Raw genomic sequence first — 17,351 nt, forward strand, 5'->3', positions numbered from 1 at the left:
AATATATGCTGCAACAAGGCCATAAGACTAACCGGTAGGAGCATACTCTTTTTAATTCTATATATACCGAAACAAACTTAGGCCCCGTTTGGGACAGCTTCAACCGGCTTCGGCTTATCTGACAAAAGCACTGTAGCAGCACTGTAGCAAAAAACCGGTTTTCTCTCGCCTACTTTTCTCTCACTGTAGCAAAAACACTGTAGCACGCGGGGAGAAGCCAGGAAAACTGGCTTGTGCGGCTTTGATGAACAGTGACGGCGTCAGTGAGAGGGGAAGAGGAGGAGAGAGAAAACCGGCTTTTGCTACAGTACTGCTACATTGTTTCCTTCGGATGAGCTGAAGCCGGTGCGAGCCGTGCCAAACGGGGCCTTATTATCTGCACACAGGAGTACAGAGTGAGGGCAGCTCTAATGATATTTATAATAGTTCCTATGTATCTTAATTACATCGACAATTGAACAATTTGCTGATGTGGCTAGCTGGTCCCGCTGCGTCTGCGCAGGCTCGCGTGCGGCCAGTCGACATCGCCGCCGTGGAGCTCCGGCCATGGCCCGTCGCCGCTGCGCCGTCCTCCCTGCTCGACTCCGCGTACGCCGCAACAAACGCCGTGGAGCGCGCCCGCAGCCACCTGCGCGCTGCCGTGCTCCTGGGGTCGTGGACGAGGCCACCTGTTCACGCGTCTCCCTCCTCCCTCGGCTCCCTGCGCACGAGGAGCTCGCGCGTCTCCATCTCCCTCCCCTTCGCATCTGCGCACTGGAGCTCGCGCATCTCCCTAAACCCTCGAACCAGTCGCAGCTCTTGCCGGCGGCGGCGGCGTCCCCGCCGCACGCGGGCATAGTGCGCGCGCTGTGGAACCCGTCGTTCTAGCATCACGCTCGCATCGTTATCCATCCGATAAACTAGCAGAACTTGCTGTACGCACGCATGCCTGCTGCCGAAAGGACATGTTGATTTGCTTCTTTCTAGTGCACGTACGTGGACAGGCTTTGCTAGCTTCTTATCCCTGAAACGTGCTTGCACGTGAAGAAGACGTGTGCAAATACTAGTTACCTGTGTTGTTCTTTGCTGCGAGATGTTTGATCTGATCTGCATAAAGCAATCAGGCTATATGGTTGCTTGCCACAGTTGATCCATTCATTTTTTTTGTGTTGCATTTAAGTTATCTCTTGTATAGAAATTATTGTAGGCTCTCTTTCTCTTTTGGAAAGAGCATCAAGAAACTATCCATTGAGACTACCCTCATGGATCCTGTTTAGAAATGCAGTGCACGTCTGAAAATTAGTTTAGGAGAAAAACTGTAGCGCGGTAACAAAACAGGACCCTGGAGCTCAAAAGCAAAAACATGAGCCTGTTCGTTTCGGCTAAATTGACTTATAAGCCATGGCTGAAAATACTACTATGATGTGAGAGAAAAACATTGTTCAAGCCGTGGATTATAAACAAGATACGAGTGAATAAAATAAGCCGAAATGTACATCCTTCTGAACTACTAGGGCGCTCTCATGTTCCAAACACCTTAAAACATAATGCAATAGCGAACACTGTTCTCGTAGTCACCTAGCACGTTCATGTTAGCAACACATCAGGACACCGCAGTAGCAGTCTCGGCGGTTTCTTTCCCTCATGAGTCATGATGAAAGGGCCAGATAACAAGTTGTGTCTCCGAGATATCCCCAGTGCAAATACAAATAGAACATACAACGCGTGTTACCCTTTTAGGGTACTCTTTTGCCCACAATTTTTGGAATAATCCAATTTCGTCAGTTATACATCTCAACTTACTAGTGATATGTAGCACTTCGATTGCCAGAAGGCGGGAAAGCCTGCCGTCTTCTTGGATGCTGGAAATTTCCCTCGTTCTCTTCCCCGCCTGTCTTTTTTGAAGCCATCCGCTTATCTCCAGAGTCTGGATTTATGGCCCTTGCAAAGCTTTAGGCTCACTAGACACGATATTCTTTCTGGCTTCGGCATAATCAAAAGGGACCACCGGAACACTAAATTCGAATTCTCAAGGTGTCTTCTGATTCTGCTGAACGTTTCTTTCTTCGTTGAGTGTTCGGAATCGTTGCTTGGTACCAGAGGGGTCATCTGAAGGGGACTTTGACATCTCAGTGTCTTCAGTCTCACAGTGTCCATCCTCGTTGCCATTTTCTGGTGGTTGTGGCTCGTCTGTTTCCATGTCCAACTGTATCACTTCTTCCAACTGACAAGCTGGATCACTGTGTTTGATGCTTTCTGGTTCAGAATGCAACGATTCTTTCGCTGGGAGGACAGCTGATGATGGTTTTGCACCACCAGAGAAATGATGAAAAGGAAGTACCACGGAAGACGTTATCTTGTCCACCTTAGTCTTACCCTTAAGTTATCACACAAACAACATAAGTCAGGACAACTGTGGCCATCAAGCATTCCATATCAAAAGCTACCAGAGTGATACGAGAACCCAACTTAAATACAACAGCAAATCGAAGTTAATAAAGCCAGTAAATCAACAATCGGCGAACTTAGGTTCTACTATGTTGCGCTGATGCATGCTCATCAAAGAGTTGCAAATACCAAGCATGTCAAAACTCTAGCAATGCACTTAATGTTTCAGCAAAGCAGTAATTCGATTCATGGAAAGGGCATCTTCCTAGATACAAGGCTTCAATACCACCACCACTGAGATCAACAGTTCTGATAGAGAAAAATGTACAACAGATAATACCTGAACATTTGAAACCCCTAGGAAAAGATCTGGCCTTCTTCCAGCAGCTGGTCTTCCAAACAGAGCTCCAAAAGCTGTAGGCCTCTTTGATACTTGAACAGTAGCCTTTGCTGCCTGGATAATTCAACTGTTTAAATACAAGGCCAGAAATACAGAGGAACATATGTAAAATGATTTTTTCTTACTTGCTGCTGGTCATTGCTCAGTTTTTCCTTATCTGCCGGTCCAGTAAACACTGATGAAGTACCCGAATCCTTTGTTTCAGGCGCAACGTCCTCTAAATGCATATTACCCAAAGAAGCTTCGCTTGTAATAGTCCCCATACAGGGAGCAGCACCAACATCTGTAATCACTGCAGAAACTACAGCAGATCCATCGTTCGGATCTTCAATGTTATCAACATCAACAGCAGGAATCATTTCAGTGTCCTCACTGCTGTTCTTCACATCTGCCACTGTTAACTGCAGAAAACCATATTTTCAGTTCAAATGAAATCCAGCAAACTGAATAGAAATCTCATAGTAAAGTGGAAGACATGTTAAGTTAAAATCAGATAACAACCTCTTCCAGCTTTCCCTTCTTCGGCTGCTCCGCTATACTTTCAAAAGCACCAGAAGCTGCTATGGCATCCCTTATATTGTTAATAACATCTTTGAGACTGCGCTCAAGAAACGGATTTCTTGATTTAACAATTCTTTTTAACTTCCCACTTGTGACAGGCATCTCCTTTGCTATAAATCCAAAAATCAATGGCAAAGTTATTAGCCAAGGCAAGCAAAGCAATACAGCTAAATAAGTTGAGATTAGTAATAAACCTATCACAAGTAGAGTCCTATTGGGTAATATATAGCCAGTGCTCTCATCCTCAGCACGGGCAATGCCATCTCTCCATCGATATAGACTCTGGGAGGGAAAAGGAAAAGAAATTAGATGACGGGTAATAGAATGTTTTTTTTACAATTACTTGCAATGTTGCGGCCTGGTTAACGCCAGTATGATGCCCTGAAAAGGAGGAATAATGTACTTATGGAAAGAACTGACAGCTGTCTTGCGTTTAGCTCGTTTTCTTTCAACCTGCAATTGAATAAACAAATATTACAAAACTTCAATAGATTTTGTAATCTATTGAATAAAGCCGCATTAAAGCAAGCACAATACAGACCCATGTATATGTAGATATGATGTATCAGTCAGCTGCTCCTTCTCATATAGTTGCAAGCAAATGTCATTGCTGCGCTTGCAAACCTGCAGTAAAACTAAAGAAACATCAGTTTAGTTGCTCCTGCCCGTATGATGTATGGTCACACACACAGGAAAAGTGAATCTGTAAGCAATAAGGGTGGAATGAGAAAAAATGCATGTGATCAGTGTTCAAAATCAGTTAATAAGATATAAAAACACACATTGAAGAATGCAACAACTCAGGTAAGTAAGACGCGAATCTTAATTTTAAGACATGCTCCATTTTATACAATAGGGCCTACCACACTTGTCTCACAGATTAATAAACAGTGAAATTTAGTAGTTTACATATGAAATAGAAAAAAGAAGAGAAATGTCCACCCTGCTAATATAGATAATTGATTGCAGAGACAGCTGCTCCAGTGCTCTACACTAATCTAGAGGAGAATACCAGAGGAAGGGAATACTGGGCAAGTCCAGTAAAGTTGGACAATAGATAGGGAAGACGGGAAAATGCACTAACGAAACAAAGATTTACCTCTAAAAGAAGATCATTTTCACCTGATGACTCGTTCACTAGTCTCAATCTCATCAGGTCGTATATATATAGCAGATAGTGTGTATCCTCTCTAGCATATCTGCACACAGCAATCACAATGAGATACACTTGGTGGAAATTATTCTCTGGAGTCAGGATGGAAAATGATAAAAAGAAATATTAAAAATACATGATATCAAAGGACAGAATATCAATGCACAGTACTTGATCATTTCATCAGGAAGGGGCCTCAATCTCCAATCAGCAGCTTGGTATCTGCAGGAAAATGTATATCATGCTTTACAGTTCCCAATTTCCCATGACATGGAACCTGTAAGCTAGAAGCGTTAAGGAGGTAAAAAGAAATCACACACTCTTTATTTGCGGTCACTTCACAGAAATGGTGCAAAAGATGCTCCAAGCTGTTGCGGTCCATCTGCATGACCTTTGAAGCCTATTTTATGTTGGAGGAAAAGATCAAGTTTCAGTTAACAAAACATTAAGATGACGACTAAGGGGGGCGTACCCAGTGCAGAGAGCTCCCACTCTGTGCGGGGTCTGGGGAAGGGTGTCAGTGGCAAGCCTTACCCTCGCCTGTGCAATGCGAGGAGACCGCGACTCGAACCCGGGACCTTCCGGTCACAGGCGGTAAGACTCTACCGCTTGCACCAGGCCCGCCCTTCATTAAGATGACGACTAAGTATAACAAAAAAAAAGACAAGTAAAAGAATCAGAAGTAAAATGTATGAACTATGGACATAATCATGCTGTGTGCACCATACCTGGCCTGTGTCAAAAAGGTTGCACACATATATGCTGAAGTCTCGTTGAAGCCATATTATATCATGACCTGCGCCATGCATTACCTATTTGTCATAAGACGGTAAGACCAATAAGAAACTACAGTTTTAGACACATTACAAAATATAAATGTATAGAAAGCAAGTATATTGCACCTTTTTCTTGGTTGGACCTCTGAAAAAATCTCTTAGATAATCACCAAGATATTTACGAAGCTTAAGAGTGTCAACAATAAAGTCCTCTGTTCTTGTTGAAATCTGCATCAAACAAGTCAAACCCTGAAACGACCTATAATGGTTGTGTTCCAAATCGACCTGAAATGATCAGACAAAGGTTCAAAATATTTTAATTAATAAACAGTGCTCAGTGCATAGATGCATAATCACGCAAAGAAATAACTTTTACGACAGCACAACATAGAGAAAATAGGAGTGCATGTAATTTCCAAACATTATGTTTAACAATATAGAGTAGAAATCTCTTCTAGAAAATGTCATGCATCAATAAATGGTGAAATTCAACCAAAGTATTTTGAGTGATAAGACGGTAGAACTAACAAACTGCCAAGGAATCTAAACAAGCAAAGAAGGTAATGGACAACTGTTACTTATACTCCAAGCTGTAATTGACCATATATATAAAAACCAACCCCCCCCCCCCCCCCCCCCCAAATTGGGTGTGAGGTGTTCCCCTAATTCTGTACAACAACAATATATCTAACCACTTTGTGCACATTAAAATGCCTAAGCCCTAAATTGGCAGCAGATATGACATTACTATACTAGGATCCATCATATTCACCACAGTACTGATGATTAAGAACAATAGTTTGAATTTGATGGCTGATATGATGACAATTAACACATTCAACATGCATAACTCACTGTTGCACCCATCCAACAATTGATGTGTGAAATCTCAATTTATTACATGTCGGTGCCACAGGATCGGGCGTCCTGCCAGGCACATGGTGGGCCATGATGGCTGACTCAAACGGGGGGCTGGCCCACTAAGGCCCGGACAGTGAACAGGAGTGTAGTGACCAAACCGAGGAAGACCAGACGTGGCCCTCAGCGCCTGGTCACCTGCGGGATGCTGGTGTGCTTGGCACTTGCGTCCCGGCCAAGCAGGTTCCGAGCCTAGTCGGGCGAGCAGCTGCTGGGCAGCGATGGGACGCACCTGCCCAGGGCATTGGGAAGGTGCTCGGCCGTTTTGACATTACCCCTGACTGCACCCCGATGCCCAGGACTGTGTGCATTAAATGAGATGGAAAGGCTATGTGTTTAGTTACCCCAGAATCCAAACTTTGGCACTATGCAAAAAGAAGATTCCCCGTCACATCAAACTTGCGGTACATGCATGGAGTACTAAATATTGACGAAATCAAAAACTAATTACACAGTTTGATTGTATTTTGCGAGACGAACGTTTTGAACCTAATTAGTCAACGATTGGACAATTATTACCAAATATAAACGAAATGCTACAGTACGCTCCAGTGCGCTACATGAATTTCGACGGCGGCAAGTTTGGGCAACTAAACGAGGGCTAAGGCACGCGCGGCGCGGGGGCAGACGCCGCCATCATTGACTGCCTCAGTCACTTCAAGGGGCACGCGCTGGGTCTAACGGCGCACCGTGCCATCGCGGCTTTCCTGGAGCCAACGCTGAGGTGTGGGGGAAGGTGGGCTGACGGTGAGGAGCAGCGCTGCATTGCAGCCAGAGTACGGTGTGTGGCTCCCTGGGGCTCCACGAGGGCGGGCGGGCGCTGGTGTGGGGGGCGGGCATTGCAGCCAGGGTATAAAAGGCCGCCTACACACCCATGTAAGGGATTGAACATACAATAGAGTAGCAAAGGGCGTGTTTAGTACCCTTCCCAGCCCAACCAAGCCAGCTCCAAGCAGCCAGGCTGCATTTGCCCAGGCCAGATGCATGCAACAAGGGTTGTTTGGTTGCATACATCTGTGGAACCAGGCTGGGCTGAGACAGTGTTTGGTTGCATGCATGTGTTTGTAGATTTAAAAAGCCCATGCATGAATCATTGTTTGGTTGGCTGCATACAACAAGTTCTAGTCACCTCTTGCATGTAGTGGTAACATTACCACCCACTAGTTAACATCAGATATTACATCAATTTCCAAATGAAAAAACCTACTAGCAAGGCAATAACTACTGCTATTACAAGTATAAATGAACTGTGGCACAAGCGGAAGTTGCTATTTCCATCATTTTCTAGTAGAGGTGCACTGACAGGTTAGAGGAGAGGTGGATTTTCAGGTTGATCACCATAGAAAGCTAGCAAAGCTTCATTTCTTGTTTTGTATTTTTTGTAGCAGTTTCCCTTGAAACCATCTACTTGAGCATGTGCTTCGGCCCAGCTGGAGTAGACCCCAGGCTCCTTCCCAACATGAACAACATACCAAGCCATAGCTGAACATGTTCTCAGATCAATCAAAAAAACATCACAGGCAATGGACATGTGCTCAGATTAATCAAAATAACATCACAGGCAATGGGCATGTGCTCAGATCAATCAAAAAACATCACAGGCAATGAACATGTGCTCAGATCAATCCAAAAACATCACAGGCAATGGACAAGTGTTTAGTTCAGTCATAAAGCATCACAGGCAATGGACATGTGCTCAGATTAATCAAAATAACATACAAAAAAAACATCACAGGCAATGGGCATGTGCTCAGATCAATCAAAAAACATCACAGGCAATGAACATGTGCTCAGATCAATCCAAAAACATCACAGGCAATGGACAAGTGCTCAGTTCAGTCATAAAGCATCACAGGCAATGGACATGTGTTCAGATATAAAAAAACAAACATCACCCACCTCTGCCTCCACTTCTTCAGGTGGTTGTACACCTGGGTACCACTAACTTCATGACCACAGAACTCTTGCAGGGCCTTTGCCACCTTGTTCAGGTGCACTTCTTTGAAGCCCTTATCAGTCCTCACTCCAGTGGTAATGAGCTGGCACATCTGCTTCAGCACAAAGGCAGACATGGGCTCAGTCCACCTCAGAGAGGTCCTCTGCTGAGCAGGTTCCTGTGATGCTGGTATGAAACCAGTCACATCATCCCCAGCAACCACATTGTCACCAGCCAAAAGACCACCATCCAGTCCAGGGAACACAAGCTCATCAGCAGGCATCATCTCCTCAACCATAGCCTAATTCATCATCGCACATGCCCAGAGCCTCAGCACAGGTGTATTATGTCAAGAAAAAAACATCATTGCACATGCCCAGAGCCTCAGCACAGGTGTATTAGGTCAAGAAAAAAACATCATTGCACATGCCCAAAGCCTCAGCATAAGTGTAGTATCACAGAAAAAAAAACATCATTGCTATTGCCCAAAGTCTCAGATCAAGTGTAGTATCACAGAAAAAAAACACCATTGCTATTGCCCAAAGTCTCAGATCAAGTGTAGTATCACAGAAAAAAAAACATCATTGCTATTGCCCAAAGTCTCAGATCAAGTGTAGTATCACAGAAAAAAAAACATCATTGCTATTGTCCAAAGTCTCAGATCAAGTGTAGTATCACAGAAAAAAAACATCAATGCTATTGCCCAAAGTCTCAGATCAAGTGTAGAATCACAGGAAAAAAAACAGTATTTGTCCATGAATAAAATGAATTACAGGCAACTTAATGATACATAATAGAACTCTAGATTCTAGAAAGACCCCTATTAGCCCACATGTGATTAGCCCATTCATCCCTCTGAAGTGCCCAAGCAGCATTGTCATCCATATGAGCAGGATGGGGCTGACTGTTTGTGTCATTTGGTACCCAAGAGAACTCTTCTGGAATAACCTCATCAACCCCAAAACTAAGGATCCAGTTATGCATTATACAACATGCAAGCACAAGCTTGATTTGTGTCCTCAAGCGATGGAATGGTTTGTTGGTGTCAATGATGCGAAAACGGTTCTTCAAAACCCCAAATGCCCTTTCTACAGTTACTCTCAAACTAGAGTGCCTCAAATTATACAACTCTTTTGGGTTGGTTGGGTAGTTCCTATTCCCATATTCTTTAAGATGGTACCTACAACCTCGATAAGGAGGAAGAAATCTAGGCCGACAAGCATATCCAGCATCTACTAAGAAGAATTTGCCTAAAACAAATGTGGAGTTCAATTAGATTCATCATTTTGCAGTTACATTTGCTTCTTATTATCACAGTTGATTTAATTACCTGGTGGAACCCTCAACCCATCTTCTCTATAATGCATCAGCAAGAATTGTGGCATCATGAGCTGATCCCTCCCAACCAGCCAGCACATAGGTAAATTTCAAGTCAAAGCTAACTGCTGCTAGCATATTTTGTGTGGCGGCATTCTTTCTACCCCTAAATGCAGCTTGCATCTTGGCTGGAACTTTGGCAAATACATCAGTCCCATCAATGGCCCCAATGCAGTCCTACATGGCATCCAAAATTGCATAGTAAATTGACATGAGCTAATGCAACAATATCCTAACAGCTATATGACAGGTTTTTTTTACCTTAAAGTAAGGATACCATCTATGGCTGTTGCTAATCTTTACTGGTGTCTCATTGCTTGGAGGTCTAATCATCTCTTGTCTAAGTTCACCAATAGCATACAACACATCTTTAAAATGGCGGTGGACTGTCTCTATAGACCTTCTCCAGTTTTGCTTTACAACTCTAAATCGTTGGTTATGACCAACAATATGGAGAAACATTGCAACTTGCTCTTCAACACAAGAATTTATGTTGTCAGCAAGTAGCTTCTTGTCCCTAAGCAAGTTGCACAAACTAAAAAAAAGGATGCCCTTCTCATTCTAAGCATGTTCACACCATAGTTTTTAAGACGGTGAGGCGTCCAGGCGAGTGCTTGGTACGCCTGGATGCCTAGGCGACGCCTAGGGGGCAAGGCGCAAGGCGCCATTGTTTCCACGGAGAGGTGGGCACGCCTGGACGCCTAGGCATCGCCTAGGCGACGCCTTAAGAACTGTGGTTCACACACTCTATATCATTGTAGTTGTAAATTAAGTTCAAGTTCCTTTGGCGCTCCTCATCCCTAATGCTCATTGGACCATAACTGATCTGAGGCCGCTGACTCTGAAGCATTCTAAGTCTAGCAAACAGCAGGGCATACATAGCAGTGATAAGAGCAGCAGCACGAGCAAAAAGAATGCGTCTCTTCTCTTCCAAGTCCATCTAGAAAAAATGAATGGAATTTAAGGACAAATGCTCAGAATGACAATGTCATCATCATGGACTTAGACAAAAGCTCAGATCAAGGATTCATCATATACTAGAACATGCTAAAAATAAGACTTTCATCATCACAGACTAGGGCAATAGCTCAGAAAAAGGCATCATCATAGACTAAGGCAATAGCTCAGGACAAAAGGAATCATCATAGACTTGGACAATAGCTCAGACAAAATGGCAACTTCATATACTTGCTCATAATCTCACAAAGTAGGACATGCATCCGAATCCAAGAACGCAGGACTCACTATCGCACGGTACAGATTAGGGGGGAGGCGAGAAGGGGAGTAGATATACAAAATACCCACGTCAACAAGCAGCAGCACCAGCAAAAGCCCAACCCAGCAGGTGAGAGAGCTCAGATCTGCAAGCACACAAGCAAAGAAAAGAGGATTAGCATACACAAAATAGGATTTTTACTTGAAAAAAACAAGAAAAAAAATTGAGACCTAAGAACAAGGATCCATACCGCAATAACAGCCAAGAAATCAGATCTGGTGTGCCTGCAGCGAGATCAACAAACAATGGTGACCTAGGGTTTCAAATCGCACAGAAAAAATGGAGAAAGAGAAGGGGAAAAACTCACTTGCTTCGAGAGGACGCAAATCCACGGCACCTGCAACAAATCGAGAGAGAGGGTAGGCATTAGGAGGCCACGAATCCATCAAGAACACCAGGGGGAGGAGGAAGAGGTGGAGCTTACCGGCGGCGCAGACGAGGAGCGACAAGAAGAAGAAGAGAGGGAGGCGGCGGGAGGGAAGATATATAGGCGGTGAATGGCGGGAACGGGGGAGGTAACCCTAGGATCTTCGCGCCATCTCCCCGCGCACGGAATCGCCAGGCGCGCGAGCTCGCGGGAGCACGGAGTGAGCCAGGCTGAAGAAAAACGGCCGATTTGGGCGTTCCTCGCGAGCCAGGCCAGGAGGGGGGTTTTGCACGAGCGGAGCCTGGCTCGGGAGGGTGGCCAGGGAACCAAACATGAGCAGGCTGCATCCCGAGAGCCTGGTTTGCCCTTATGCGGGCAACCAAACACGCCCAAAGGGATCCAGCTCACCCACTAAGAGCATGTTCTCGTCCTCTGAACCCTTCAGTCGAACTCTAAGCTAGCTTCTGCTGGTCTGTTGTCATTCATCACTGGCAGATCTTCATTGAGGCCAAAAGGGCCTCCCCCCCCCCCCCCCCCCCCCCCCCCCCACACCCACCCACACACACACACAAACACACACTATTTTGAAATCCATTGTGTTTCCATAAAAACCAAGCATAATCAATTCGTAATAATGTTGCATTGATTCTCAACTATATGGTTGATACGCACTTTCACATGATCCATCACCAGACACATGTAAAACCCATTGATCCTATGTACACGCTACCAAACAGAAAAGCGCTTCTCTACATCTTTATTCTGTCTTTAAATTAGTCAAATCAAACACAACATACAAACAGTAAGCCGAAGTATTATTTCTTTGTCTCGGTGGGTGAGAATCAGATATTAAGAAAGTGGCATTGCTTTGATGTGAGATTAACAAAAATTGTGCAGAGAAACACTAACCAATGGGTGCACGACACGAGTGCCATCCTCGCTGCGCTCAAGCAATACATGCTCGAACGGCTTGCTGGAATTGTCCACCACAATGCGGTACACATCCTGCGGCCGTGGGATGGTTCGGATGTGGAAGGGCACCTTCGCCTTCACCCCCGGCGCGGCCGCCTTGTCCTTGGTGACCATCTTCACAGAGCCAGAACCCCCAAACGCCTCAACTCTTCCAACGCGTTCCTCACCCACATCGCCCACCTTCTTTTTCTTCTTCCCGCACACCACTTGGAACCCATCCCCGTCCCCAGCCTCCGGCGCCGCCCTCCGCCCGGAGGCCTCCTCCTTCTCCCGCAGCGCCTTGAACTCGTCCGTGGAGGCGCCGAAACGCTCGAGCAGGTCGTCGTTGAGGGCGACGAGCCAGTCGTGCGCGTCGTCGAGGTCGCCGCCCCCGGGGAACGGCTGCTGCTGCCGCGTCGGGAGAAGCGGGGCCGCGCCGAGCACGCCGAGGGAGGCGTCGGCCTTGGCGGCCGCGGGGCCGACGGGGGATTTGAAGGCCGGGAAGTTGTTGTAGAAGTGGAAGTCGCGGGACGAGGGGAGCGCACGGGAGCGGGCCGAGAGGCGGGAGCGGAGGAGCAGGAATGCGCGGCTCGAGAGCGAGGAGGCGCGCGGCCTGGCGGCGGAGCGAGAGGGCGGCGGCGGACGGGCGGGCGGAGTCGCGAGAGGGAACCGTAACGCGCGGTTACTGTCACAAGTGTGCAGTGACAACTGACAACCCGTTTTACAGTGGTTGCTTAAACTGCCAGGATCTGGAAACGAAACATGAGCCTATGCAAATGCAGAGATATACGGTTGTGTTTACAAATGGCGCCATTTGTTTCACTGAAATTTGGCTTATCCTGATACTGATTTGTTGGGAGAGAAAATCACTATTCATTCACTGAAATGTACTACTAAAGTAGTTCGAGCGGGTGTCTGTCTATCCTCATTCCTCAGATCTTCAGAGTTCATTCCTCAGATCTTCAGAGTACAGACGCCTCCATCGGAAGCTGTTAAAACCCACTAGACTCCGCTTCACCCACAGCATTTGGAACTCCGTGGCTCATCTGTTAGCGAACAAGTCGCCTATGCTGTTTTTCTAGAAACACCTTCTAAGTTCGCATAAATAAAACCGTAGTCCAATTGGGTGGGGTCATATAGTAAACATGTTGAGTTATTTTACATTTAAGACCCTAACATAAAACTTATCTTAACACCAAGAAGAAGAAAAAAGAGATCTCCTTCATTTTTGCATAAAACCGCCCGCATGCAAATCTATAGAGAGGCCCTCCCGCTATCCATCGGCCAGCACTCCCACCCCGACACTAGTTCCTTGTGCAAGACTGTTGGAATCAGAATGCCCTAACCATCCATGAATAGATGTTGTAGCCACCAAGAGATGCCATTTGTTTATATATAACAAAAAAAAATTATGATGGACCATATGCGTGCGTAATGTTGGCTACAGGCTGAGAGGCATATGACCAAATTATGAAAACACGAATAACATCTTTAAAAAAAATAAAACAATTCTCCATGATCTTAGAGCAACTCAAAAAGTCTCTCTATATCCTTTCTAGTAAATAGGAATAGAGATTTGATTAAAAAAATGCTCTCCACCAGCTTCTCCAAAAATTGCTATCCTCTTTTCGGATTTCTCGCTAGCCAAAAATAGAGAGCGGGATTAGCTCTATAGAGTATGCACAAAATATATAAAAAATTTGTTGAAAGGTGAAAAGATATAGAAAGTTATTCAAATCGCTCTCCAAATAATAATTTAGAGATTGAATTTAAAAGAAACACTTAAGCATCTCCCAGAGCTTTTCTTAAACTCACTCTCTAAATTATCGTTTGAAGAGACATTTGAATAAAAATTGCTCTAATAAAAATTGCTCTATATATCTTTCCATCCTCCAGCAGGTTCTTTGTATCTTAGTCCCACTTTGCATCTTTAGTGAACGAGAAATACGGAATAGTAGATGATATTATTTGAAGATATAATTTTAAAAGTTATTAGAGGACATTTTTTTACCACAATCTCTATTTCTATCAATAAAGAAGTATATAAAAGAGACTCTTGGAGTTGCTACCCACTTCAGTCCTACTCCACTTTAGACCCTGTTCGTTTTACTCCAAAACCAAAGGGAATTGTGGGATTAAATCTCATACAAGTCAAAATCTTCTCCAATTCCCCTAATCCCCATGGTTTAAGGATGAAACAAACAAGGCTTAAAGGGTTGAAGAATTGGACATGTTTTCTTCTGGTATTATTCAGTCGTTCCAGTATTTTGCCAGGAACAATAAACATTCCCTTTCTTACACTTGACCGATCAAGACCGCGAGGAGAGAGAGAGCGAGAGAGAAAAAGTCATGCATCCTCCTCTGCTGCTTGCATTGCAGAGGTAGCCAGCATGTATATGATGCATGGTGGGATAGGAATGGAAGGTAAGGTAAGGTGCAGACTGCAAGCATGTGCCAGAACACAATCTCTTCTCTTGGGCAGGAACGATTCATTCAAATTTCAATTCAATTTCTACTTCATCAGCAGCGAATTCGTGAGAGGACCAGGCGACCAGGTTTCTTAACTTTCTGCTATTGATCACGACCGTGGAATGGAGACACGATCGATTCAGAGAAGGAAACCTTAGCTCCCAACACGAGACCAAAAACATATATGTGCAGCCTCGATCTGCCTACACTGATTGGTATGGTACACACATCAAACTGGGGAGGAAAGTAAATAAAGGAAATATAATGATGTGATTTGATTGTGAAAGAACAGCAGGAGGCAGGCAGACAGACAGACGAGACGACCCCGTGAATGTCAATCCTAAGCTAGTGCCACACCACTAGTTTGTTTGGCTGCTCTCACTTCTTGTTGAGGTCGATGCCGGCCTTGCGCGCGACGCCGTCGAGGCCGTGCTTCTCGATGGTCTTGAGCGCCTTGGCGGAGAGGCGCAGCTTGACGAAGCGCTTGCCGGCCTCCCACCACAGCTTCTTGTACTGCAGGTTCACGAACTGCTGCTTCTTCGTCTTGTGGTTGGAGAAGGACACCTTGTTGGCCCGGTTCGTCTTCTTGTCCGTGAACGGGCACACCCGCCCTGAACACACACAGCACACTCCATCATCTCGTCAATCAATCAGGTGCCGATTTATCTTTAAAATAATAAAATGCTCTGAAGATTAGCTGAATCAGTTACTAGCACAGGAGAGGCGGAGAAGAAGAATGGAACAGCCAAGACGGCTGAAGATTCATATAAGAGCGGAGGAACCACGAAATCCTAAGGCTCGTGCGTACAATAAATAAGGGAAGCAAACGAACAAGGAAACAACAGAAAATCAAATCGAAATCGAAATCGAAGACTTACGCGCGACAATGGGCTGGAGCTGCTGCCTCTTGGGGAGGAGGGTGGAGTTGCGGCGCCGGCGGAGAGGGAGAGGCCGGCGAGCTGCGACGTGGCGAAGCCCAAGGAGGCGGAGGAGTCCCTACGGGCGGCGGCGGGCATGGCGAAGGAGGAGCTCAGCAGCGTGGCGGTCGCCATGGCGGATGGACGGACCGACGGGAATGGAATGGGTTCGTTGGATAAGCAATAAGCAAAGGAAGAGGCAGGGCCACTTGGGATCAGGCCATCCGAGCCTACAAGTTCCTTTTCGGCCCGGCCCATTTTGCCCTCCTTCTCTAGTGATTATGGGCTGGGGGAACAACCATGAACAATTTCCTCTTATATATATCTCTGGCTCTCTGCCTAATATTAAAGAGAGAATAGTTTTTTTTAATACAAGTGGCTATCTGTAAGTGTGATAGTCAAATGCAAACTAAAAGATAAGTTCAAAAAAAATGCAAACTAAGGTTTAACATTTTAATTAGAACTAATCACCTCTGTTAGCTAAAGTTCAAACACAAACCAGCCCTACGGTCACTGTTTACAGAAGTTTAACATTTTTTGGAATAAATTAGAACCTACCACCTCAGTTAACTGAGCCCCGGTAATCAATTTTTTACCTAGCATTGGTTGGGGTGCGCCAGGCCCTGCCAACAGTGCAACGGCTGGGCGACGCGCGAGGGCCCCAGTGGCAAGCCACTGTGGTAGACCCTCCTCCACAAAAAATAAATTTAATATCGAAGTGGGCGCATGGCCCACATATCAGATATTAAACTGATAAGAACAGATACTACACTTGATCTTAGCCAAAAGGCCGAGAAAGGTATGCTTTGACCTGCTGCCCTGGGTCTCCTTGTATAGCCGAGTCCCCGCCTCCGTGCTGCTTGGCTGGGCGAGGTGGGACTAAAGGGGATGAAGCTGCACGCACTGCGTGGTGTTTGCGAGCTGCGAGCGTGAGACTGCTGCGTCGGTCCAGTGCTTATGTTAATGGGCTGCGTACCAGCGGGCGTTGCCGCCTTCTCTACTTATTAGTTAGGCCCACTAGTCGCACATGCTGGAACTCTCCTAACAGAACGGGTGCTGCTTCATTTCATGAGTCTTTAAATTGAATTTTTTTTGTTTTTTTATTATAATTACTGTTTTATTTATACCGATTGTTATTACCGCTTCATTTCATGTTTCTTTAAACCGGAGGAGACGAATGGTCTCACTTTAGATTTGACGGTACGATCGTACAAATGAAAATTGCCCAAAAAAAAAGTAATTTCTTTTCAAAAAAAATAGTGAATATCTCTTGTATGGAGTATTTGGTTTAGGAATCAAGCTATTTTAGACGGAGTGTGTGTCGTGAATCTTAAATTTAGTAAAATGGTCATATTTCTCGTACTAATACTAATTACTAGCTTGTGAGGAATAAGGTAGCGATGGATCAACTTATTCAATTCCACAGACCAAACAAAAAACTAAAGAGTGAGATGACGATGAACTACTTCATTCCGCAAACCAAACACCCAGCCGTAGTCATCCTCTTTAACCCAAAAAAAAATCAGAAACTTACAGAGGTAACTGTAAACTGTCCCAGTAGTTTGTGCAATTGCCAGAGAAAGAAACAAGCTCATACGAGACTGGACACTGTACTTCTTTCGTACATGTGCCTGTCTATGTTCATTATCCTGGTCCTCCTTCAAAACTGCAGGGATCAGAAACCCCCAGACATCTTTGAGAAAACAGCTTCTGTAGTCGCCATGTGCTTTCATTTTCTGCTATCAAAATGTAAAAGAACTCTACCCAACATTGAACTACAAAGGTGATATGCGATCGTAGGCCATGCTTGCAGCTGTGTGAATCTTTTTTGTTTTTTTATTATAACTAAAGCATCTCCAAGAGTACCCTATTTTCCTTCATAA

General features: G+C 45.1%; 2 protein-coding genes, 1 non-coding gene and 2 pseudogenes across 5 annotated transcripts; all 5 read right to left on the reverse strand.

The window, feature by feature from the left end:
* Nucleotides 1–343: 343 nt before the first annotated feature.
* Nucleotides 344–14,411, reverse strand: LOC136536892 (protein RRP6-like 2; annotated as a pseudogene).
* Nucleotides 7,519–11,643, reverse strand: LOC136536877 (uncharacterized). 3 transcript variants are annotated; one of them, XR_010779098.1, is made up of 5 exons: nucleotides 11,189–11,643; nucleotides 11,072–11,101; nucleotides 10,955–10,988; nucleotides 10,794–10,849; nucleotides 7,519–7,657 (listed from the first exon to the last, which is right to left on the reverse strand). XR_010779098.1 is itself a non-coding variant. In XM_066529028.1 (4 exons), exons 1-4 carry the CDS (start codon nucleotides 11,476–11,478, stop codon nucleotides 10,844–10,846), a joined length of 360 nt encoding a protein of 119 aa, XP_066385125.1. In that variant the 5' UTR covers nucleotides 11,479–11,643; the 3' UTR covers nucleotides 7,676–10,843. The 3 variants fall into 3 exon arrangements, 1 of the variants encoding a protein (XP_066385125.1); XR_010779097.1 differs by lacking the exon at nucleotides 7,519–7,657 and adding an exon at nucleotides 7,676–8,412; XM_066529028.1 differs by lacking the exon at nucleotides 7,519–7,657 and having other exon boundaries at nucleotides 7,676–10,849.
* LOC136459641 (protein RRP6-like 2) lies at nucleotides 12,246–12,896 on the reverse strand. Its single transcript, XM_066459484.1, has 3 exons — nucleotides 12,873–12,896; nucleotides 12,308–12,790; nucleotides 12,246–12,251 (listed from the first exon to the last, which is right to left on the reverse strand). The coding sequence occupies exons 1-3, from the start codon at nucleotides 12,894–12,896 to the stop codon at nucleotides 12,246–12,248; spliced, it is 513 nt and encodes a 170-aa protein (XP_066315581.1).
* A 140-nt stretch (nucleotides 14,412–14,551) lies between the features above and the next one.
* LOC136536867 (large ribosomal subunit protein bL28c-like) lies at nucleotides 14,552–15,676 on the reverse strand (annotated as a pseudogene).
* A 398-nt stretch (nucleotides 15,677–16,074) lies between these two features.
* LOC136511558 (U2 spliceosomal RNA) lies at nucleotides 16,075–16,271 on the reverse strand. Its single transcript, XR_010772758.1, has one exon. It is a non-coding gene; the product is annotated as a U2 spliceosomal RNA (small nuclear RNA).
* Nucleotides 16,272–17,351: the final 1,080 nt, after the last annotated feature.

This window comes from Miscanthus floridulus, chromosome 1, assembly GCF_019320115.1.
Source record: "Miscanthus floridulus cultivar M001 chromosome 1, ASM1932011v1, whole genome shotgun sequence".
NCBI lineage: Eukaryota > Viridiplantae > Streptophyta > Magnoliopsida > Poales > Poaceae > Miscanthus > Miscanthus floridulus.